The sequence below is a fragment of the Muscardinus avellanarius genome, assembly GCF_963383645.1.
Source record: "Muscardinus avellanarius genome assembly, chromosome: 11".
In the NCBI taxonomy this organism is placed as follows: Eukaryota; Metazoa; Chordata; class Mammalia; order Rodentia; family Gliridae; genus Muscardinus; species Muscardinus avellanarius.
In genome coordinates this window covers 110,011,932-110,036,101 of record NC_137797.1, presented here as the reverse complement: position 1 = coordinate 110,036,101, position 24,170 = coordinate 110,011,932, and the positions used below count along the sequence as shown (strand labels likewise).

Here is a 24,170-nt window from a genome sequence, read left to right as displayed (position 1 = left end):
ATGTCTACCCTCAAGGAAAAACTCATCGCACCGGTTGCAGAAGATGAAACAGCCACCCCGAACAATAAGATCACCGTCGTGGGCGTCGGGCAAGTCGGTATGGCATGTGCCATCAGCATCCTGGGAAAGGTACGTCTCAAGCAGCAGACATCTCAGAGTGGGTACACACTCTTGTATCCACAGCACACAGAATCCTCATACACAAAACTAATGTGTGTTAGGATTTCATTTTATTTTTAAAAGACCTTTTCTTAACCCCCTGAATAGTTCAAAGTAAGTTGTGGACCTCATGACACTTCTCTTTATCTCTTTGTGCCTGTTCTAAGAAAATTCTGTTCTTTCTGTGTGACTGAAATAGAATGATCACCCTCGAGGAACTTAACATGATACCGTTAGACACATTTAGAGTTCATATATGCAATTCCATTACATACTATTTAGAGTACATGTTTACAGCGCTCTATGTTTACAACATTACTTCTTTACCTTAATCCAAATATATATATTTATCACACCTTGTTATTCTTCTTTAATTCAGAATCGTTACTCAGCCTTTATTTTAAGAATTTGTGTGATTGGAACCCAGGGCTCTATGCATGTTGGGTGCATGCTCTCCTACGAGCTACCCCTGAGCCCCGTCGCGGTGATAATCTATGTCACTCGCATAGCTGTGAATATATGTGTGTGGTCGTTTTTTCTAAAGCTCTTGAGAAAAAGTTGCAGATGTCACACTCTGGTGTCTGAGGTCCTCAGGTCTGTTTGCGAAAAAGTGCACACTCTTATGCGTGCGGTGCAATTCCCAACACCTTTCCTAACATTCCTGCCATGCTGCTACCCCAGTCTACCTCTCAGGACTCAGGTTTCCTCCGTGGACTTCCACAGACTCGAACTTTAGTCCCTAAGGACTTTGGAGAAAAGGCAGCTTTTCCTTATTTATCTCGCTGAATCAGTCCTTGTTTGCTTGGATGGCTGCTTTAAATCTAGGGAGAGGAGAGGAGAGGAGAGGAGAGGAGAGGAGAGGAGAGAGAGAGAGAGAGAGAGAGAGAGAGAGAGAGAGAGAGAAGAAAAGGAAAGAAAGCTCCGCCTTGTCTTCAGTTGAACACACTGTCTTCTTTGTGTCGTGTGCGAAGGCCTCCTGAATAATTACTAGCCAAGCACAATTCTGTTTGCAAAGTTTCAATTCTGTGTGTGTGTGTGTGTGTGGTTCTGGAGATCAAATTCAGGCCTCGCACATGCTAGATAAGAGCTACAGTCCTCGCTCCTCAAAGTTTAAATTCTAAAAGAACAAATTCTGAATCTTTACTGGGAAAGTTATTGCAGAAATCATCTTGAAGTAGGGAGGGCGCGCGGATGGCAGTGTTCATGCCCTTGCGTGATTTTCTGTCTAGCTTCAATGGACAAGGCGCCTGTGATTTCAGGGAGGGCCGCTGCCCACGTCACAGGAAACTAGGTACAGCTTGGTACTTACTTTTCCTTCCAGTCACAACACAATACTCCAGCTTACATTTCTTTTCTAAAAACACATCTGGATGGAGCATGGACCGTGCTCAAGTGTTGTGAATCAATGTTTCATTTTAAATAACCTTGAAATGGAAAGCATTCAGATATGGTGAATGGAAATGGAGAATCGATGGGGCTTTTGCAGACTCCCACACCTGGACTGACACCCCGACCACCCCAGAAGGTGAAAATCAAGAAACAGAAGATACGCTCACTGCACTGAACCCACTGAATATCACAGCTTAGCCTCAGAGTGCCCTGAGGCTTCGTGGGATCCTGTGGCTGCGAGCTGCAGCTCTCTGCTACTACCCAGGGCCACCGGAGACTGTGCATCACTGAGCCAGAGGAAGATCAAAATGGGACATTCAAGCCAGCCGTGATGGTGCACACTTGTAATCCTAGTGCTTGGGAGGTCGAGACAGGAGGATCCAGGCTCGAGGCCAGCCTCAGCACTTAGTGAATCCCTCTGCAACTTAGTGAGTTGCAAAATAAAGAATAAAAAATAGGGCTGGGGGTGTAGCTTGGAGGTAGATGGTCTCTGGGTTCCATCCCCAGTACCACACAAAAAAGCAACATTCAAAGTGTGTTTCCTACTGAGCGCCGTGCAGGAAACGCGAACCATTGGAAAGTCAGAACACTTGAAAGCCGGCTGTGTTTTGAACCAGCAACTCTCACATCTTTCAGTAGCGACTCCGGTTTCTCATTCTCCAGTGCCAGTTAAAAACAAACGTATCAGTGAGATCCTAGCCAAAGAGAGTTTCCCTTCCTACTGCTAACCTCAGAATTTGTACTTTTCAGGAAATAATATCTGAGCTCATGATTCTAAAAGTATGTCTGCGATGGTTTCAATCACATGTAAAATGATCTTCAGGTAGAGGGACCCGGAGTTACCAAATACCTTGGCCCAGCCCAAAGGCCTGCGAGAACTGCTGTTGAAGTCACCAAGTGCAGACTGGAGAGCCCCTGTTCTTTGGTCTGCGGGCCTTTGCTTTAGTCCTTTACAAAGTGAAGGCCACACTTTAGAAGTTATAGGGAGACCAGCTAATAAAGGGCAGTGTGTGTGTGTGTGTGTGTGTGTGTGTGTGTGTGTGTGTGTGTGTGTTACTGAGGATCAAGTCCCAGGGCATTCTATCTCCGATCTACACTCCCAGCCCTATTATATTTTTATTTTGAAACAGGGTCTTGCTGATTTGACGAGAATCCCAGTGCTTGCTGAAGCTGTCCTCAATCCTGTGATCCTCCTGTGTCAGCCTCCTGAGTACGAGGGTTACAGGTGTGGACCACCAGGACTGGTATATAAAAGACATCTTTGAAAGGATAAACTCAAAATCAGAACAAATGATTACCTTGTAAAGAGACCACTTATTAACAAGTTGTTGTTGTTGTTGTTGTTGTTGTTGTTGTTATTATTATTATTATTATTATTATTATTATTATTATTTGTACTGGAGGTGGAACCCAGAGGCATTCTACCTCCAAGCTACACCCCCTGCCTTGCCTTTTCTTTCTTTCTTTCTTTCTTTCTTTCTTTCTTTCTTTCTTTCTTTCTTTCTTTCTTTCTTTCATTTTGGTGGTACTGGGGTTCCTGGAAACCCTTCTACCTCCGGGCTACACTCCCAGACCCATTTTTATACTTTTTTATTTGGAAAGGCTTCAAACCTGCATGATCCTCCTGTCTCCGCCTCCCAAGCATTGGGATTACAAGCCTGCGCCACCACGCCCGGCTTTTATTCTTTATTTTGAAACAGGGTCTCACTGAGTTGCAAAGGGCCTCACTAAGTAGCTGAGGCTGACCTTGAACCGATCCTCCTGTCTCAGCCTCCCAGGCAGAGGTAGAATGCCTCAGGGTTCCACCTCCAGTACTACCCCAGCTTCATAACTCCACCCTGCCGCCTCCGTCCCCAGAATAACCTTAATAGTGAGATTCCTGTTCCCTTCCTGTACATCCCACGAGAGCAAAGACTACTGGGTTTATTCTTGACTCTATTTTCTTTGATTTACTTATTGTAGTGGCCTACCACTGAGCGACATTCCCAACCTCTTTAAAATCTTTATTGTGCAGCCAGGGTAGTGGCACATGCTTAAGATCCCAGTGCTTGAGAAGCTGAGATAGAAGGTTTGAGGATGGCCTCAGCAATTTAGAGAGAAGAAAAGGCAATAAATAAATAGTAAATAAATAAATAAATAAATACACACATACACACACTAAAGTAAGCTAAGAGCAAGTTAAAAAAAAGAGGGGCTAGGGGTGTAGCTCAGTGGTAGAATGTCATCTCTAGCACCCATATATACATACGTGTGTGTGTGTGTGTGTGTGTGTGTGTGTGTATTTAATATATAATTTCATGACAGCATCTTACTAAGTTGCCCAGGGTGGTCTCGAACTTGCAATCCCCCTGCCTCAGTCTCTCTGTCAGCTGGGATTATAGGAATGCACCACTGCACCCATCTGCAAAGCCCTCTTTAGAGCATAGGGTTGGTCTAAACAGTAGTGCATAGTTAGAACTTGCATTTGTGCAAGGATAGGCAGATTAATGGAGCACACTGGAAGCCTGCATTAGACCGCAGGCTGTGTTTGATGATCAGGGAGAGGTGGCATTTCAGAGAGGAAAAAAAACCAAATTACCGAATAAATAATCCTTGTTCATTTGGTTAGCTATTTGGGCAAAGCTATGCCTTCTCCTCCTACAAAACCTCATGCATACTAAACGCTTGAATGTACCGATGCAGCCCTCCAGTGTTAAAGCTTGGTGGCAGAAATTTATCAGCAAAGAGAACCCAGAGCAGATCCTACGTCCCTGACCAGCCCACAGGGGGCTTGAGGTCAAGGGACATTTTCGTGGCACACTTAACACTTCAACATTGACTTTCTTGCCTTCTCCCGACTGTCTTCCTTAATAAGTTTATGTTGGCAGCTAACCTGAACCTTGCTGTTTCAAACAGCTGTCAAGAGACTTCGCCGCTTAAGTGAAATATAGGTGGGTAGATGTGTCGCTGTAGACCCGTGCGAGCGCGCGGGGGCAGGTTGATTTCAGCCCTGCGGCAGCAGCAGCCCTTAGGACACGTGGGCTTCCTGTGCCCTTGGGGGATGTGCCCTGCAGATCCGGCTAAATTTGGCACTGCTGTTGCCTCTTTTAAGTGTTGGAGCTCTTCCTTCCTCGCCAGCCCGTTCTCTACGCCCACTGAAGCTCTTTGGTCCTGTGACTTCCTTTCCTGCCTAAGCCCCTGATTGTGTTTGCCTCTTGACTGCCGCAGCCTGCATGTGACGCTCCTAAAATAACACTGGTATTCCTGGCGTGCAGCGTCCCCGCAGAGCGCCAAGGCCGAGGGACGCTGTGTTGGTCTGGGTCTTAAACGCAAATGAGGATTTCCTGTGATCTTGTCAGAGGCCGCAAAGGTTTTTACAATGTCAGAGTATGCATATAAGTTGAAAAAAAAAAACACATACAAAATTAATGCCAGAGTTTGCCATACAGCTAGCCATAATCCTTAGTATTCTTGGGGAGTTTGGTTGCAGGACTCCTGTGGATGGTGCACTCTGAGGATGTGTGGAGCTCTCATATAAGATGGGGGAGTAGTTGGGTAAAACCTCTGCATGACCTTGGTGCTGGGCACTGTGCACTGTCTCTAGATCACCTACGATGACCTAATGCAGTATAAATGCTTGCCGCGCTGTCCAGGGAGTGACCACAAGAGGAAAGTCTGCAGGCTTCACTCCAGGGTCCAGTTTTTAAAAATATTTTCCATCTGAGGTCGGTTGGCTTAGTGAATGAGGAGTCCCAGAAGGAGGCCAGCGTACCAGGAAAAGAAGAGCCCGTTTTTAAGTCCTCTCCACCTCATGAGCTGGTTGTTCGAAAAGCTGGCGAGATCACATCAAGTCCAAGCAGGCTCCAGTGGCAGAGGCCCCTCCACAGCTGGCCCGCAGCCCGCCCTGCCCACTGCAGGCAGCAGGACTGGCTTCATCCAGACAGCTAAAGGAGGTCAGGTTTTCTTACTGGCCGGCTCCCTCTGCTGGCCTGTGAGACACCTGATACCTCTGCGTCTCCCAGGCCACCAGCCTGATCAAGGTGCTCCTGACCCCACCCACACCCTCACCCGCCTCCCTGAGCACACGCTTGCCCCAAGAGGAGGGATTTGCACCTTTAAGTAGGCTCCGTGTTGATATATCCCATTATTATTTTACTAGCAACTCTCAAGACAGTAGAGACGACGGCTTTAGTAATGTTTCCATATAAAGGATAGCCTTTTTAAATTTATTTTGCGGTTCTGGGGATGGAACCCAGGGGCATTCTACCTCCAAGCAACACCCTCAGCCCCGTTTTTTATTTTTTTATTTCGAAACAGGGTCTCACTGAGTTGCAAAGGCTTCATTAAATAGCTGAGGCTGGCTTTGAACCTGCCCCATCCTCCTGTCTCAGCCTCCCAAATGCTGGGATTACAAGAATGTGCCACCATGCTTGGGTTAAAGGATAGCCATTTAAAAAAAAATAATTTGTAAATTGTGGATTTTTATAAGAGAAAGGAACTTTAAAGCTGAAAGTTTATTTAATAACATCTAAATTGTTGGGCATGGTGGCGCACACTTGTAATCCCAGTATTTGGGAGGCCGAGACAGGAAGATTGCAGGTTTGAGGCCAGCCTCAGCTACTTAGTGAGGCCTTCTACAACTTAGCGAGACCCTATTTCAAAATAAAGAATAAATAATTTGACTTAGAGTGTCCTTGGAAGTAGAATGCCCCTGGGTTCCATCCCCAGTACTGCAAAAATAACATAAAGAATAAGAATAGGAATGGGAGTGTAGCTCAGTGGTAGAATGCTCCTAGGTATAATACCCAGTACATCAAAAAAAAAATCTAGATTGATTACTTCTTTCTCTTGTTTGTATAAGAGTTAAAGACCACGAACTTACTGAAGAGCATACTTGGTTTATTTTTTCCTTCCTTCCTTTCCTTCCTTCTTTCCTTCTTTCCTTCTTCCTTTTTTTTTTCTTTTTGTACTGGGGGTCTGAACGCAGTACCATTCTTCCTCTGAGCCATGCTCCAAAGCCTTTTAACTTTTTTTATTTTGCAGTAGGGTCTCGCGGGTGGGTAGCACGGTGCCCAGCTAGCACCTTTGCTTTCTAAAAGGAAAAACCCTTTGCTTTGCCTTTTCCTTCTCCAAATTCATGTAAACACTCAGAGAACCTATGTAATTCTAATATTAGATGGAGATTAAGTATTGATTTAGAGTTTATTTTTGGATGGGGTCAGCGAATGACATTTGGGATAAGAAACAAGAGGAAAAGCAAGATTCTGGTACATGAATTGGGGTGGGTCAGGTGTGGAAAATTCTGCCAGCGCCAGATCTGCCCTCTCAGACACCCTGTGAGCCAAGGTGACCTTGGGGATGGACACACCACTCTAGGACACACTGCCAGGGCTGGGTGCATTCTTCTCTTTCACCACACGCTGCCCTAGATGTCTCTGCCTACTGTTTAATCAGATTGGCTTCCTGAGGGATTTTAAACCTACCTTTGTTGTTTTGCGGTACTGGGGATGGAACCCAGGGGCATTCTACCTTCAAGCTACACCCTCACTGAGCTCTGAGCTATACCCTTTATTCAAAATAAAGAATAAATGTTTACTCTTTAATTTGAAACAGAGTCTCACCGAGTTGCACAGGGCCTCATTAAGTAGCTGAGGCTGTCTGTGAACTGGAGTCTTCCTGTCTCAGCCTCCCAAATGCTGGGATTACAAGTGTGCACCACCGTGCCTGGCTCCAGCCTACCTGTTTTTTTAAAGCACTGTTGTACTATGGAATCTGAGCTCCTGGCTGAGTACCTCACTCCAAGGTAACGCTCCAGAGAACTGTAGCCACTTGCAAGGTCTGTCTGGGGCGGCTGTGAGCTGCGGCGTCCTGGGGCTCATGCAGTAACACTGACTTTGTGTTTTAGTCTCTGGCTGATGAACTGGCCCTTGTGGATGTCTTGGAGGATAAACTCAAAGGAGAAATGATGGATTTGCAGCATGGAAGCTTATTTCTTCAGACGCCTAAGATCGTGGCGGATAAAGGTAGTTTCATTGCATGTTCAATGTTACCTAATATTAAGCTGATTTCTATGACAGAAAAATGTGCTTGGGATGCACCTTACAGCATAGTAAACTTATTTTATTTTGTCGTGCTAGGGATTGATTGGACCCAGAGCCTTGTGCATGGTGGGAAAGTGATTTACCACTGAACTACACGCCCACCCCAACTCATATTTTAATCAGGAAAAGTTGAAATTTTGGAGCAATTATTTTAGTGACTTAATAATAAAATGTTCATGATGTGTTTTAGTAATTTCTTTAAATACTGCAAAATTTTCATCTAATTGTAAAATTTTTTCCTTTTTTAAAAAGTTCTTATTTTGGTATTATATTCTACTTTTTATTCATTTTATATTTTATTAGTGCATTGTGGTCATACCTCTCAGTGGGGTACAGATTGGTGGAGGCATACAGGCACACATCGCCCAATTAGCCCTTCCTCAATTTCCGCCCCATGCCCTCTCCTCTCCTTCCCATGTTTGGCTTAGTGATGGACTTTGATGTTTGTGAGTGTACATCATGTACATTATGGAGTTTCCCTCTCCCCCCAGCCCCCTCAGTTAGGTCACCTTATTTTCTCATCTCTGCTTTCTCCTTCCTCATCTAGAGTTCCTCCGGTAACTCTTTTTCTCTCTAGCTTCCTCATATTAAGGAGTCACATGTTACTTTTTGTGACTGGCTAATCTCAGCATAATGTTCTCTAGTTCAATCCATTTTCCCGCAAATGACATAATTTTATTCATTTTGATGGCTGAGTACAGTTCCATGGTGTACCTATCCCACAGTTTTGTAATCCATTCATCTGTTGATGGACGTCTTGGCTGGTTCCGTAGTTTGGCTATGGTGAATGGTGCAGCCATGAACATAGATACACATGCATCGGTTTGGTAGTTTGGTTTCCTTTCTTTTGGGTAGATACCCAGAAGCGGTATTGCTGGATCAAATGGTAAGTTCATTCCCATTCTTCTGAGGATTCTCAGTATAGTTTTTCAAAGTGGTTGCACTAATTTGCAATCCCACGAAAAATGTAGTAGAGTTCCCATTTCCCCACATTCTTGCCAGCATTTGTTGTTTGTGTTTTGAATGATGGCCATTCCAGTTGGAGTTAGGTGAAAATCTCAGGGTAGTTTTGACTTGCATATCTCCGATTTCTGATCATATTGAACATTTTTTCATACATTTATTGGCCAATTGAATTTCTTCTTTTACGAAGAGTGTTCATTTTATATTCCCTTGTTAATGAGTAATCATTAGAAATGAGTGTGTTGGCCAAGACTGATCATGGCAAAGCACTGCTCGGACTTGACCCCTCTGGCCCAGTTTTCTGTCATCAGTTTTAGGAACCCATCTTTCTAGGTTTCTGCTAAAAGGTGCTCGTAGCAAATGGACATTTTCACCCTAAAAGTATATGTACAAAATGACCCCGTATTCCATACTCCACGTCGCCCTGCAAGTTCTCTTTATTGCCAGATAGATGCTTTCCCTGAATTGGGAATGTGGGTGTATCCCTTTCTTTAAGAGTGTCTGTGGGGTGTAGACCCTTGCCCACATTCTGAGACCTCTAGCAAGGCCTGTGTGGAGACTCACAATGTGAACACCATGGGCTCGGTTCCTCCTCTTCCTGATGGGAAGCCAGGCCTCCCGCCCTGGTGAAGAGTGTTGGTGGCTCCCGTCTTTCCTCAGGTTCCAGTAATTTGAGTTCTTTGGAAAAACTACATAATAGCTTTTGTTTGTGGAGACATCCCGGGCGCTGTGTGAAGCACCTTGCACAGATGTCTTGTCTTACCTCATCTTAACGGCGCTTTGTGAGCTGCCGAGACCTTTGTTGTTACCTCCGTTTCAGGGAAGAGGACTGTGGGTAGTTGCCTCGTGTTACATTGCAATGCGGCTGGATCATATGAGTCTTCCGTTGACCGAAGTCAGCCTATTTGATTTTGGATTCAGTGTTCAGGCTTTCGTTTGTTACCGAAAATCCAACACATTTCTTAGCCAGGAACATAATTCAGCTTCACTGTCTTTTCCCTGATTGATTTCCTACCCAGTTGTGGCAAAGCAGAATTCTCCTCTGCCTTCTAGAAGTTTCTAGAACGTATCGGCAGAATTCTCCTCTGCCTCCTAGAAGCTTCTAGAACGTATCGGCAGAATTCTCTACCTTCTAGGAGTTTCCAGAACGTATCATAGGTCCCGTGCTTAATGAACGGTGGTCCTTAAGGAATCTGTTCTTCCCTCTTTGTCCCCAAGATTACTCTGTGACCGCCAACTCCAAGATCGTGGTGGTGACCGCCGGTGTGCGCCAGCAGGAGGGGGAGAGTCGGCTCAACCTGGTACAGAGGAACGTCAACGTCTTCAAGTTCATCATCCCGCAGATCGTCAAGTACAGCCCCGACTGCATCATCATCGTGGTCTCCAACCCAGGTGAGCTCGGCTCCGCCCTGTTCGGGTCCATGTTTTCAGACTTTCCTTGCTATTTTGGACTCGGAATCCGTCCTAGCGTTCGTTGACAGAATTGGCGCGTGTGTCTGTCTGCTGGTACTGTCTGGAAAACGATGGTGTTTGCAAAATAAATGGCCCCCTTCCAGGCCAAATGTTCCCAACGGAGGAGTGTTATATAATGCAGTTTCATCCTTTATTTTCATGTGGGTTTGCTATAAAATCCAAATGCTCTAAAAAAATTGTTTTAAAGGTTATCCTGGGAGCCAAGAATAGAATGGGGAATGAGACGTTTGAACTTGGCTTCAATTTGTAGGAAATATTTCGATCTATTTGACCTCTTTTCTGGAAACCCCATCGAAGGGTCCATATCTTGAGCATTCTATAGACTTCAATTAGATTGAATTTGAAAAGAATTTAAGAAAGTGAGCCCAGCTTGGTGGTATATGCCTAATCCCAGTACTTGCAAGATCAAGGCAGAAGGATCACAGGTTCAAGAACAGCCTCACCAATAGAGATTCTCAGCAACCTAGGGAGACCCTGTTCCAAAAAAAGAAAAGTAAAACAGGGCTTGGATGTAGCTCAAAGTAGAATGCCCCTGGGTTCCATCCCCAGTACCAAAAACAAAAACAAAAAAACCCAAAAGAAAAGAAAAACAAAAGGAAAGAAAAAAACTAATCATTTCCGTTTTTTAAAAAACAGCAATAGCCTGTATTGATGGGTAAATATTTGCTAACACCAAATGTAAAAATTGCTCTCTTTGCTAAGTACATCTGTTGAATAAACATTAAAACTTCTGGCAGAGCCGGGCATGGTGGCGCGTTCTTGTAATCCCAGCATTCGGGAGGCTGAGACAGGAGGATTGTGGTTCGAGGACAGCCTCAGCTACTTAGTGAGGCTCTTTACAACTCAGTGAGACCCTGTTTCAAAATAAAAAAAATAGGCCTGGGGGTATAGCTTGGAGGTAGAATGCCCCTGGGTTCCATCCCCAGTACTGCAAAAATAAAAAATAAAAAAATAACAAGAACAAAAAGCCTCTGACAGAAAAGAGGGTAGCTTTTTAGAGCCTGATTGAATAGAAATCACAGGAGGGCATTGTTTGGAACTAGGCCCAGTGGACCCTGCTGATTGTCAAGATGGAGTCACTCGGGCCCCAGTTCTACGTCACCAGGCTGAAACCGAGCCATCGATCTGACCCACTAAATCAGGATAGAGAGATCATAGCTCAGCGCCCCAGTGAGCCAGTTGGAATGGGCAGGATGCTTTATTCTTTGCACAAAAGAAGTAATCTGAAACAACCCTACATTAGCAACTCAGTTATCCTCACGTCCCCGCCTTATGAATAAGTAACTTTGAAGAGACCACTCCGCTGTTTTTCTTTTATTATTAATCATGCTTTCTTCAAGCTCTGCTGTACAGTCCAAAGGAATTTACTCTCTTATGGGACGCAGTATTGCCCTGTTCTAGAGTCAAATAAAGCCAGTTAAGATCTTGGAACTAAATCATAACTTCGTCCTTCGGCAGCCTCAATGGCCAATATTCAGTCCGTCTCACACCTCTTTTGTGTATAGTCCGTCATCAAGCTTCCTGAGTGTCATGACACATTGATAACATGATAAAACCGATTGTCTCTGATATTCCAATACCGAGAACGCATTGTAAGTTAGAGCCAGGGGAATCCTGGAAGATTGGGAGTAGGAGCCCAGCAAAGACAGAAAGAGTATCAGTAGTATTCTCTGCAAACCTGGATTGGGGCCTGCTGAAGAGTCCGGTCTGACATCCGAGTGTCTGTGTGACAGGTCTTCACATGTGGCGGAAGACACGGAGCAGGAACCGTGGACAGCAGCTGCACCCCGTGTCCTTGGTCGCACGACCTCCCAGGTGTGGCTGCAGGGCCCGGTGCCTCCAGGGGTCCCCCCACCCCCACAGAGGCTCAGAGATGTCAAGGGAGACGAATCATTCAGTCACAAACATTCTTAAAATAGTGCTGAGCTCGGAGGCGGAGGCTGCAGAACTCCTTCCCAGCTTCGCGCCTGCTGTGTGTGAGCATTGTTATGTCCTTTTTTTGTTGTTTGTTTGGTACTCAGTGGTATTGTACCTCCAAGCTACAGCCCCAGTCCTATTATATCTTGAAGCAGGGGCTCACTAAGTGGCTGAGGCTGGCTTTTAACCTTCAGTCCTCCTGTCTCAGCCTCCCAAGGACTGGGATTACAGGCATGCAAGCCTGGCTACATTTTTTTTTGGCTGGATATAGTCTGTATGTGCTGACCCACTTTTGGACTAGCAAAATTGTTCCCTCTGTGCACTTGTGATGCCGTGTCTCCCTGAAGCAAAGCTTATGTACCAATGCCTTCTCATAAAAATGGTGGAAAAATTTAGTACCACATATTGTCACAACAGCTTACTGAGGGGCGGACATGGTGCCAGATGCCTGTCATCCCAGCAACTTGGGAGGCTGAGGCAGGAGGATGGAAAATGGGAAGCCAGCTGGGCAATTTAGAGAGACTTTGTCTCAAAATAAAACTTTTAAAAGGGCTAGGGTGTGTCTCAGTGGTAGGGTGCTTGCCTAGGACGTATAAGGACTTCCATTCAATCCCCAGTACTGGAAAAAAAAAAAATAGAAATAAAAAGTTAACTGAACAGTGTCTCATGCCCAGAAAAACTTATGGTAGTGTGTCTTGGTAATTTAGTCATCAATAGCTTTTTGATTAATAATGGCAGTTTTTACAGTTATGGAATGTTAGCATTGGTGGGAACTGAAGTGTGGACCTGATTTCTTTTTCTTTTTTTTTTCAACTTAAAATTCATTCATCTACAAAGTCCCCTGTATTCTTGTGTCAGATAGTGATATAAAGCACATGCTCTCTTTCATAAGGCTTCCAAGTTAGTCTCTCTCGTAACATCTCTATGAAAAGATGAAGCTCTTAATCGTTCCGACCGCATCCTATTAGGGGGGACAAGGGAGTGGGGAGTTGGTAGCCAGGGCACCAGCTCATAGGTGGCGTAACAGTTGAAGTCAGTTTCAGTTTATTTACCTATGTTTTTGTTTCCTAAACTATTCAGTGGACATTCTCACGTACGTTACCTGGAAACTCAGCGGGCTACCCAAGCACCGTGTGATTGGAAGTGGCTGTAATCTGGATTCGGCTAGATTTCGCTATCTTATGGCGGAAAAACTTGGCATCCACCCCAGCAGCTGCCACGGATGGATCCTGGGAGAACATGGAGACTCCAGTGGTAAAGACAGAGAAATAGTTGCTATGTGCTTATGACAGGGGTCTTGCTGCTCTAAACCTGCGAATCAAAGTTTATTTTTTTGAACTTCAGAAGGGTTTAAAAATTAGTCTAGCTAATTCTCATGTCCCATTTTGGATTGGTTTATTGTTTACCCTTTTTCTCTCTACCTCTATCCTGTCTCCCTATCTACCTCTCCTCTAGTTCATTAAGTGTAAATCACAGTCATCCTGCTTTCTAAAAATCTTTTAAATTTCTTTCCTAAAAATAAGCATTTTTTTTTTTTGGGGGGTTTGGTAACCGCAGTGCATTTGTCAAAATCAAGAAATGTAAAATTGAGACCATATTGTCTAATCTACAACCCATGTTCTCATGACCCCACCTGTCTAGCAATGTCCTCTAACCCTTTATTCCCAGGTCAGGATTGGTTCTAACATTACACTTTACATCCATTTCTGTCTGCCCACTCGCCTTTTGTCTAGAATGGTACTCCAATCCTTATTTTTTGTGTGCTTTTGACCTTTTCTAAAAGTCAGGTGGAATGTCCATCCATAGGTCGGATTGTTTCCTGTGATCAGGTTGCCCATGTTGCTTTTGGACCAGTGTCCCAGGAAGGATCCTGCGGCCGCCCTAAGCATCTTCTCAGAAAGCTCATGACTCCACCCAGTGTCCTCTCCTTGCTGTTGTTTTCTCTAAAACACTCTTTTAAAATTCTTTTTAGGGGTTTTTCCCTCGCGGGGGCCCCCTCCCCTTTGGGGAGCTTTTCTTTCTCTCACAGGTCGTGTTAGCCTTGAGAGAAGGCGGAGTGCAATGAAGGCATTTGGCCCGGGCTGCTGTCGGGTAGTGACCTGAAGGCCTCTGCTAGACATCAAGGCTGACCAGGGCCCCTAGGGGTGACCTGCACCTCCTTTCTGGCAGATCGCGTGGACTCTGGAAGAAAGCAGCCTGTAATTGAAGGCATTCGGCTTGGGCTACTCCCAAGTATTGTCCTGAAGACAGCTGCTGGGCCCCAGGGTTCTGACAGCCCCTTTGGGGTGTTCAGCCATCTTTCCTTATTCCCTTCTGTTTCCAATAAACCATTTACCCCCCCCCAAAAAAAAATCTTTTTACATGTCGATCTCTATTTTTCTCTTTCTTTCTTTCTTTCTTTCTTCCTTTCTTCCTTTCTTCCTTTCTTCCTTTCTTCCTTTCTTCCTTTCTTCCTTTCTTTCTTTGTGGTACTGGGGTTCCTGGAAACCCTTCTACCTCTGGGCTACACTCCCAGACCTATTTTTTATATTTTATTCGGATCCTCCTGTCTCCACATCCCAAGCGCGGGGATTACAAGTGTGCGCCACCACGCCCGGCTTCCATCTCTATTTTCTACCTGAAAGAGAATTAAAAACATCTTCCTGTAGGCATGGTTTTTCAGAATTTGTGGTTTTCCTCAAAGGCCATGAAAATGCCCAGTTAGCCTGACCTGGTAGAGCTCTGAGCCGCCTTGGCTTCGTGGCTCTTTGGGCTGTCCCAACTTTACCCATGTTCCTCCTGGGTCTGTCTGTTGTCCTCCAAAGGGCCCTGGGGAACGCCGCACTTGGGTTTCCAAGTCCAGCTCACGAGCCTGCTTTTCTAGCCACGCGGTCATTCCTATTTCCTAAATTAAACAGACCTTATTTATACTTTATTTTACTTTTATAGTTGTATTTGACATAATAATATTCTTAACTATTTATATTTCATAATTATATTTCTTAAGTCTATTTCATAACTGTATTAGGATACAATTAAATTCTTAATCTCATCCTAGATTTTTCTTTTAGATAAGCAAGAATAAAGTTTAAAATTCCTCAGGTCAAAAGTCTAAGATGGTCTCAAACAAGGATCCCTGTGATCGGACAGACCTAGAGAGATGCAAAGGATTGAAGGATTGTTGTATTTTCTGTTACTCTGACACAATGATTATTTTGTACCGACTCCTTTAAAAGTTCAAAGGTCCAATATGCTGCTACTGAAGCCAGAAGCCAGGCCAACGTCCCCCCACGACAGGGACAATCCTAGAGTTGGTTGTCACTGGAGCAGCGCCAGGGGCATTTAGTGACTTGCATCATAGGTGAAATCTAAAGAAAGGTATTAAAATATAAACATCTAAAATGCTGCTTACATTTTAACAGTGGCCGTGTGGAGCGGAGTGAACGTTGCAGGTGTTTCTCTCCAGGAACTGAACCCAGAAATGGGAACGGATGATGACAGCGAAAACTGGAAAGAAGTGCACAAGATGGTGGTGGAGAGGTGAGCGGGCGGGAGAGTGCCCTCCAATGCTCACCCAGATAGGACCGGAGCCGTGCTCCGTGCTCCCGGGCGCCTGTCAGGGCATCCTCAGTACAGTCAGTGGGAGTTCTTATCTTGGGAAGCAGGCGAGACAGGTTTAGACTGCTCAGACTTGCCATGCCGTTCCCCAAGGAAAGCGAGTCTTTTCTCTCTAGAGAAATTCTGTGCTAGCCGAGCGTGGTGGCACACGCTTATAATCCCACATTTGGAAGGCTGAAACAAAGATCATGGTTTGGGGACAGCCTCAGCTACTTAGGCCCTCTGCAACTCAGTGGGATCCTGTTTCAAAATAAAGAATAAAATGTAGGGCTGGGAGTGTAGCTTGAAGGTAGAATGCCCCTGGGTTCTATCCATGGTAAAAATAAAATAAAATAAAAATAAATAAATAAATAAAAAGAAAAGTCAAAAGAAAGTCTATGTATCTATATAGCGGTAACCCAGTCCCAGCATGGTACTGATGGGTGAGGAGGCTGACACATTGCCTTCTAACAACAAGTAAGCTTGGTTTACCTGGAAATGGAAACAGAGACGATATAGTCTATGTGCCTAAAAATGTACTCAAGATGGATTGCTGAAAGTATGTAGGTGCTCCACACTTAACTAAGGTGCTCCTTCACCCTTTTTTAATTTCCATAAAACTGTTTCTTTTGTTACTAACCACCCTCTTTTTTTTTTTTTTTTGGTGGTACTGGGGTTCCTGAAAACCCTTCTACCTCCGGACTACACTCCCAGACACCTATTTTTTATATTTTTTATTTGCAAACAGGGTCTCCTAAGCCAGTGCGGCTGGCTTCGAACCTCCTGTCTCCACCTCCCAAGCACGGGGATTACAAGCTGTGCCACCACTCCTGGCACTAACCACCCTCTTCCTGTGACATTTTCATATCATAAGATGAGGTGTCATTTCAAAATAGGATAATGTGGGGTTGGATTCAAATCCTGGCCTTAACTGTAGAGTCTTTTTCTCTGTAGAGTCACATGGTCACGTACTTATTAAAATAAATAAGAGAATACATACATATGCACACATTTATTACTGATAAACATTCAGTAGTGTGTTATTATCTGCAAAGAGCTTTTACCGTAAGACTAACTGAGGCCAGGCATGGAGATGGATACCTGTAATGTCAGTATGTGGGAGGTTGAAACAGGAGGAACCCGAGCTCAAGGTCAACCTCAACAATTTATTAAGGCCTTGAGCCACTTAATGAGACCAGTTTAAAAAAGAAAAAAGACTGAAAGTAGACTGTCCCTGGGTTCCTTCCCCAGTAACAACAACAACAACGAAAAGACTGACTCATGTCTCAAATGTGAGACAATTTTATATAGTTCAATTATAGTGGTTTTTTGAGGAATTCTCTACCTGTATATAGAAAAAACCAACCCTGAGGTTGAAAAGATCCTTAGAATTTATCAAAGCATGTATATACTGCCTCCTATGCAGGACTTATGCAACTTTCATGTATATTCATATAACACTCAGGAAAATAATGAAATAGGTAACATTGGCCTCTCCCTTTTCTTTTTATTTCCTTCTCTCGTTTTATCATCATCATCATCTTGTTGTTGTACGAGGACTGAACTCAGAGGCATTCTGCCACAATTCTACATCCCCAGTCCATTTTGTTTTGCTTTGAGACAGGGTCTCCCTAAGTTGTCCAGCAATCCTCTTGCCTCAGTCTTTGTTATCTCTGTTTTCTTTTAAATAATGTAAAGGGTTTTATTTTTAAAGTATGACATTAGGCATTATCTCTGTTTTAAAGAAGAGGACAGAGGTGAGAAAGGTTAAACAATTTGCCCAAGTTGACAGGTGGTAGGAGACTGAGCAGGAGTGAACCCCCAGGGTCTGGTCTCAGTGCTCTCTTTCTTGGTTGGCTGTCCCTAGTGCCTATGAAGTTATCAAGCTGAAGGGATACACCAACTGGGCTATCGGCTTAAGTGTGGCCGACCTCATTGAGTCCATGTTCAAAAATCTATCCAGGATCCACCCAGTATCAACGATGGTGAAGGTAAGACAACGTGTGCAAAGTATATGATTTCGAGCACTGTATCCTATCAGGGGACTCATTTTAAAACAGACAGGGATAAAGTTACACTCCACGATTATTTCTGTATCTCAAACTTTTATGTTTTTTATGTGAACTTTTTTCTTGTTCCAACAGAAGTCTTAGGGCAACAGTACTCATGCCTCAGTAGAAGCCGCTGAGACAGCCAATAAATGTTTACAACTCTTCCCTGAGTGGTATAGCAAATTAAGTATTCAGCACATCTTGTTGACATATGTCCATGTGAATTAGTATAATAGAATTTAATTCGGTAAGTTGATGTTATTGGCTGCAGATTGCCTTTCATGTAGCACTGGATACCTTAGCAAAATTTAGTTTAATTCAGAAGCTATGGAGCAAACCCACAACTCAGTTAAGAAGTTGCTTATGCAGAAGTAAAATTGTGTCAAAATATTGTGTAAAGCCATTCATTTTTCACAAATTATGGGTAAAAAAGTAAGTAGAGAATGCAGTAGATGAAAAGAAAAGTGTTTAGGGGTTAAAAAACATGTCAACTGTTTGCTTTAAAATACCAAAGAAACTTTAAAAAGCAAATATGTCAAAAATTGGATAACTGCTGAATTTTAGGGCACATATTCTGCTTTTGTATATAGTTTTTTTAAATTGAAAGCCTAAAGTTGTATCAAACTAATACAATTAAATAATCCGCTTATTCATATAGTTAAGCTGGCCTTTTGAGTAGAGCCCTATATAAACTGTAAGGTGCTTTGGGAGTTGTACTGCTTTCTCAGCAACTGTTGGGTGTTTTAGGAATCTCGTATTTAGTGGCCTCCAACTGTTACCGAAGACCTTAGGTTGACCGTCACCTGTTTCTCTCCAGTTATGAAATATTGCCAACGATTAAATTCCCTCCTTAATATCTTCAAGAAACTTAAGGTTTCAGGGACAAAGTGAAAGCAGTTTAATTTGAAGATTCTTATGTCAAATCTTGTTTAATAAAGTTCAGTAAAGTGCTTACCACTTTCTGATAACTGGTTTCACCATAGTATTTTTTTTTTTCAGTCCTGGGGATGGAACCCAGGGGCATTCTACCTCTGAGCTATGCCCTAGCCCTATTTTTTATTCTTTATTTTGAAACAGGGTCTCCATGAGTTGCAAAGGGCATCCCTAAGTAGCTGAGGCTGTCCTCCAACCACGATCCTCCTGTCTCAGCCTTCCAAATGCTGGGATGACAAGCGTGCACCGCCACGCCTGGCTCACCATAGTACATGTGTGCATGCTCTTTGTATAAAACTCACTTCAAAACACAAGTGTAAGGGGAACATGGCCGTACCGCTGATGACACTTAGGTGAGAGGACGAGCTTGTGCTTCTCCAGCTGTCTAGGCCCCTCTGTTCTCACCCCGGTCCCCTGGCCCTGCTCCCTCGTGGCTCCGTCTTCTCTAGTGCTCTGCTTGCTTCCCAGGGCATGTACGGCATCGAGAACGAGGTGTTCCTGAGCCTGCCCTGTGTGCTCAACGCCCGGGGGCTGACCAGCGTCATCAACCAGAAACTGAAGGATGACGAGGTGGCCCAGCTCAAGAAGAGCGCGGATACCCTGTGGGACATCCAGAAGGACTTAAAAGACCTGTGACTGCTGCGTCCCAGGCTGTAGAAAGGGGAAACAACGCCACGATGCGATAAGCCCTGAGCCTTTAGTCTCCATCCACGCGCGCGGGCCCCAGTCCGCTTCCTCCTTAATATGCGATATGGCTCACAGGGTCAAAGCCCAAGCCTTCCTGCTTGCAATATGAGCTCTTGAACAAATAAAAATTAAACGTAGTGTGCTTCCATTTCTGGGCTTCTTCCTTCAATGATTTCCATCGGTCTTTTCAAACGATCCTTCTTCATGCTTCATAAAGGTGGCCACAGCCCAGTGCCGTCTACACCACAGCCCCTGCACTTTTACTTCTCTCCAGGAAATCTTCCAGAATTTTCCAGAATCTTCCCTCCAGATTCTGTCATGGCACGTAGTAGGATTTCGTTCCTGTCCTGAGAATGTGGATACCATTTTCAGGTTACAGCTAGAGAAGTAACAGGGGGGTGTCAGTGTGTATAACTTTTAAGGGAACTCTGTTTTAATTCTCTTGAAGGAAGAGCCTCCAAACTAACACTAGTGTTAAGAGTTAGTTCTCTTTGATAGTGAAGGAAAACGGAGGTCCAGGCTGCTGCAAGACACCAGAACACGGGAATTTGGAGAAAGCAGAGTGCCTTTAAGGGAGTTTCCAGTTCACGAGTGTGCCTAGGGCTCAGCTTAGGGAGTGTTAAACACACGGGCTTTGGCCTCGCATGAACCAGCATGAACCAGGGTTTGAGGTCCCGTCACATCAGTGGTTAAGTGAACTTCGGTACCTTAAACCGCTGTACTTAACGGTTGCTAACCATCAGCTTCTTCAGCTATGAAACAATGGTTATAATGCTACCTCCTCAATACGAGGTGCGTAAGTCACAATCACATAAAGCTCTTGCCGCAAAGCTGTGTCGTAATGCTAGCGCTCCTGTTCCAACAGAAGGCTCTGTGGATAACCATACACCGCGGTGAAGTCATTCCAACTATCCTAGAAAGTATCCTCACTTGCTTAGGACTCACAGAAAGCTGTACTGTTTTGCCTTTCACAGAACTCCAGAAAACCTCTTATTCATACACCATACTGGCATTACTGAATAAAATGCAGGTCTTGGAGTTCTGTCTTGCTTGGGGGAAGTCGTGATCCCATCGGCTGGTAACTTGGTGGAAGGGATGGGTCCCAAAGCTACATGGATAAAGTCTTTAAATGCAGAATATAGATACGTATATATGTATATTCTAATATATATTACATTCTAATATATACTACTTTATAGATTAGAATAATAAATATTTAAAAATATATTCTAATATGTATCATATTCTAATATATATTATTAAAATGTATATTATATTCTAATATACATTTATTAGAAATATGTATATTTCTAATAAAAATATGATATATGACACATATTTTCATTACCTTGAAGTTTAGATGAACTTTTTAAAGTTTAAAAAATCTCAAGTCATTAAGGATAAGACTGGTTCAATTACACCAACAAAAAACAGTTTCCAGCCGGGCGTGGCGGCGCACGCTTGTCATCCCCGCTCTTGGGAGGCGGAGACAGGAGGATCATGCTGGTTCGAAGCCAGCCATGCTGGCTTAAGAGACCCTGTTTCCAAATAAAAATATTTAATAAAAAAATGGGCCTGGGAGTGTAGCCCGGAGGTAGAAGGGTTTCCAGGAACCCCCCCCCCCCCAAAAAAAAAAGAGTTTCCTTCCTTGAGAAACAACATAAGTAAAGCCAAAAGAAAACATCCAACCAGGAGAAAATATCTCATATTTCAGGCAGAGGGTGATCCGCCCTACCATGTAAGGAATTCTTAGATTGATTTTGCAAAGGCCATAGAAAACAATCCAAAAACTGAATAGACAAGTCATTACATCTAACTGCTATTAAATATGTCGGAGAGATTAACTTCATCAGAAGTGTCAACTATTTGATAACACGCTCTATTATCTACGAGGAAATGGAACTCAGAAATTGCTGGGAAAAGCGTAGACCTAACCCTTACGGAGGGCAGTTTAGCAAGAGCTATCGCGATGCAAAAGCATGTCTTCTTACTCAGGTCTATCCAGGGGAATTTACCTACGTACTAGCACAAGAACAGCACCATATAGTCCGTCCTCATGTTTGTTTTATTTATTTTTGCAGGACTGGGGATGGAACCCCGGGGCATTCTACCTCCGAGCTATATACTTAGCCCTATTTTTTATTCTTTATATTTAAACAGGGTCTCACTGAGTAGCAAAGGGCCTCAAGGAGTTTCTGAGGCTGTCCACGAACTGATCCTCCTGTCTCAGCCTCCCAAATGCTGGGATTTCAAGCGTGTGCCACCATGCCTGTCTTCTTCAGCCTTTAATACTAGAAAAATAAAAAAAAAATCATGATGATTTCTTTGCAAACATTCTGAATGTTGTAGAAATGATTGTTTCCCTCCCATTCTTGTCTAGATCACAGAGCAAAGCAACCACGACAATCAGGGTACTGGATTCCTAGAGCTATTGCTTACTTAACACCCACAAGGTTGAGTAAGTTTCTCTTTGGGAAAGTTTGAGATTCTATTATGTTACCCTGTATTTGGGTGTTTTCATTGTATGACTGGTGATAACATTAGTTATAAGTATATAATTCTGTTCTTTTCAAGCCCACAGAACAGATTGTATTTGAATAGATGCTACGTACCAAGGCAAACTAACATACCCCTGAGCCTTAGGTCTCCTTATTGCTAGATTAGTAGCTTGAAACCCATAGAAGTTAATAATGGGAGAATCAATCAGTATCTTTAAATATCCTGTATTAGGCTGGGCGTGGCGTCACACACTCGTAATCCCAACATTTGGGAGGCAAAGACCGGAGGATTGTGGTTTGCAGACAGCCTCAGCTACTTAGCAAGGCCCTTTGCAACTCAGTGAGACCCTGTTTCAAAAATAAAAAAAACTAAAACTAGGGCTGGGGCTGTAGCACAGAGATACAATGCCCCTGGGTTCTATTTCCGGTACAAAAAAAAAAAATCCTGTTTTATTTATCTATGCTCAGATAATAAAGGTCAGGCTTCCCAATGTCAATACTAAGAGATTTAACTGTGTGCTATGTAGGAAAGACACATGTTTGCACCCCTGAGGCACATTAAATTAAAAGTATTTTGATACACCATGAAATCTCATTACTAGGAATCAGAAGAACAGACATAGATGGCGAGATTATTCTGAGCTGAATCTGGCTTTGAGTAAAATCAACTTTCTAGGAAAGGTAAAAAACCCAGGGGTCGGGGAAGGGTTAAACAAGACAGAGAAGTTTCTCCCAGAGGGACTAAATCAGCGCAGGGAGGTGAGGACAGCTGGCTTCCTGGGTTTTCTCTTGTATTTGGCCACCCACATCACAAAACACTGAAGGTTGCCAGGCAGGTCCTGGAACCAGAGGCCGCCTGGGAGGGGAGCCTTCCACCTGGTGCAGATGGCCGGAGCTTTCAGTTCACGCTGAGGATAGGACAGGGTCCTTTCTAGTCAGCTCTGCCATTCTAAGAATAGCACGTAGGATATTTTTAACAGCAGACAAAAATATTGGCAATGGCCTACATTCATGCAGCTGTTGGTGTCCCTTGGCTTCCCCTCCTCCACTCCCAACACCGAGTGTCCAGGTTGACCATGCTACATTCACATGTATACACATATCCGAATGTAGCGCCTCCATTAATCAACCTCAGCCTTCTTCCTCTCCTACCCTTCCATTTCAGCTTTGCTGAGATTTCCCCTCCATTATCTGGAGTCCTTCTGGTACCCTAATAATCCCTAGTTTGGTCATATTAGAGAAAACAGATTCTTTTTAACCCTTCCTTCTCCCCATCCCATGGATCATTGTAAGCAGTCAGAAGTGTTGTCTTAAAGATGCAAACTGACTATTAATCCTGATTGGAAAACAATAGATTCAGATAAAGGAGAGACTCCAGAGGAGCCACGGAAGGTAGTTTGGGGAAGAAAGTAGGGGGAAAGAAAGTTCTTTATTTTGGAACGGGGTCTCACTGAGTTGCGGAGGGCCTCACTAAGTAGCTGAGGCTGTCCAAGAACCGCAATCCTCCTGTCTCAGCCTCCCAAATGCTGGGATGACAAGTGTGCCCACCACGCCCTAAATTTTCAATACCACTATCATTACATTCACATAGAAGTAGAGAGAGTTGAGTGGAGCCAGAGAAACACATCAAGTGCCGTGTGTATGTACGTATGGCGCGTGTGTACATTCCTATCCTCTGAACTTTATTACCATGTAGAATTACAATAAAGTATATCATAAAAATGTAGACTGTACTAAGTGAACCCACACAAAAAGTCTTAGCCATGAGCTTGCAGACTTACTGAGAGTGGAATGTTCGAGGGTTGGGCTAGGTTCAAAGATGAAAGACACCATCACCAAGCTTGCTGTCGAGGGCAGGCAGCCGCAATACCTCAGCACCAAACACACGCACAAAACAAACGCAGCCCTGCGCACCTCAAAGAGAAGGGCTTCCAGAAGTCTCCAGGAGGGCTTTCTTTCTGTCAGTCCTGGATGAGGGCTCTCGGCAGTTTCTTGCATGGAAGAAACTAGAAATGAATAACACAATAGTTGTTTGCAGGTGGCTATTAAAATCGTGCCTAAATTGTCCTTGGCATTTATGGTGGGCTATGAGTTTAGATCTCGTCACCTGGCACCCTGTGGTCTTCATAAAATCCTAAACTAGCCACATCAGCTGGGCGAATGTCCCCTGAACCGCACCCCGCTCCTGCTGGCCGGAGCTCTCACTAGGGAGCTGGGTGCGCAGCGCCCCTCAGAGGACCTTACTTCAACAATCTCTATGGACCAGCGGACCCTGGACAATGGGTGAGCGCCAACACTGGGTCCTCTCCAGAGGGCTGACAGGCCTTACTTCTCCATCAGGAAGATTTTCCATAATGTCATTTTGTAAGTAATTACCATCACTAAGAAGAGTAAAAGGTTAGCCATTACAGTCTTCTGAAAACTGGAAAAATTAAAAAGAACAA

At 44.0% G+C, this 24,170-nt stretch overlaps 1 protein-coding gene across 2 annotated transcripts; it reads left to right on the top strand.

The window, feature by feature from the left end:
* LDHB (lactate dehydrogenase B) lies at window positions 1-19,177 on the top strand (the record flags this gene model as incomplete). 2 transcript variants are annotated; one of them, XM_080706446.1, is made up of 7 exons in its annotated part: window positions 1-129; window positions 7,433-7,550; window positions 9,810-9,983; window positions 13,062-13,235; window positions 15,383-15,500; window positions 17,425-17,548; window positions 19,010-19,177. In XM_080706446.1, 7 exons carry the CDS (start codon window positions 1-3, stop codon window positions 19,175-19,177), a joined length of 1,005 nt encoding a protein of 334 aa, XP_080562572.1. The 2 variants fall into 2 exon arrangements, with proteins under 2 accessions (XP_080562572.1, XP_080562573.1); XM_080706447.1 differs by lacking the exon at window positions 9,810-9,983.
* Window positions 19,178-24,170: the final 4,993 nt, after the last annotated feature.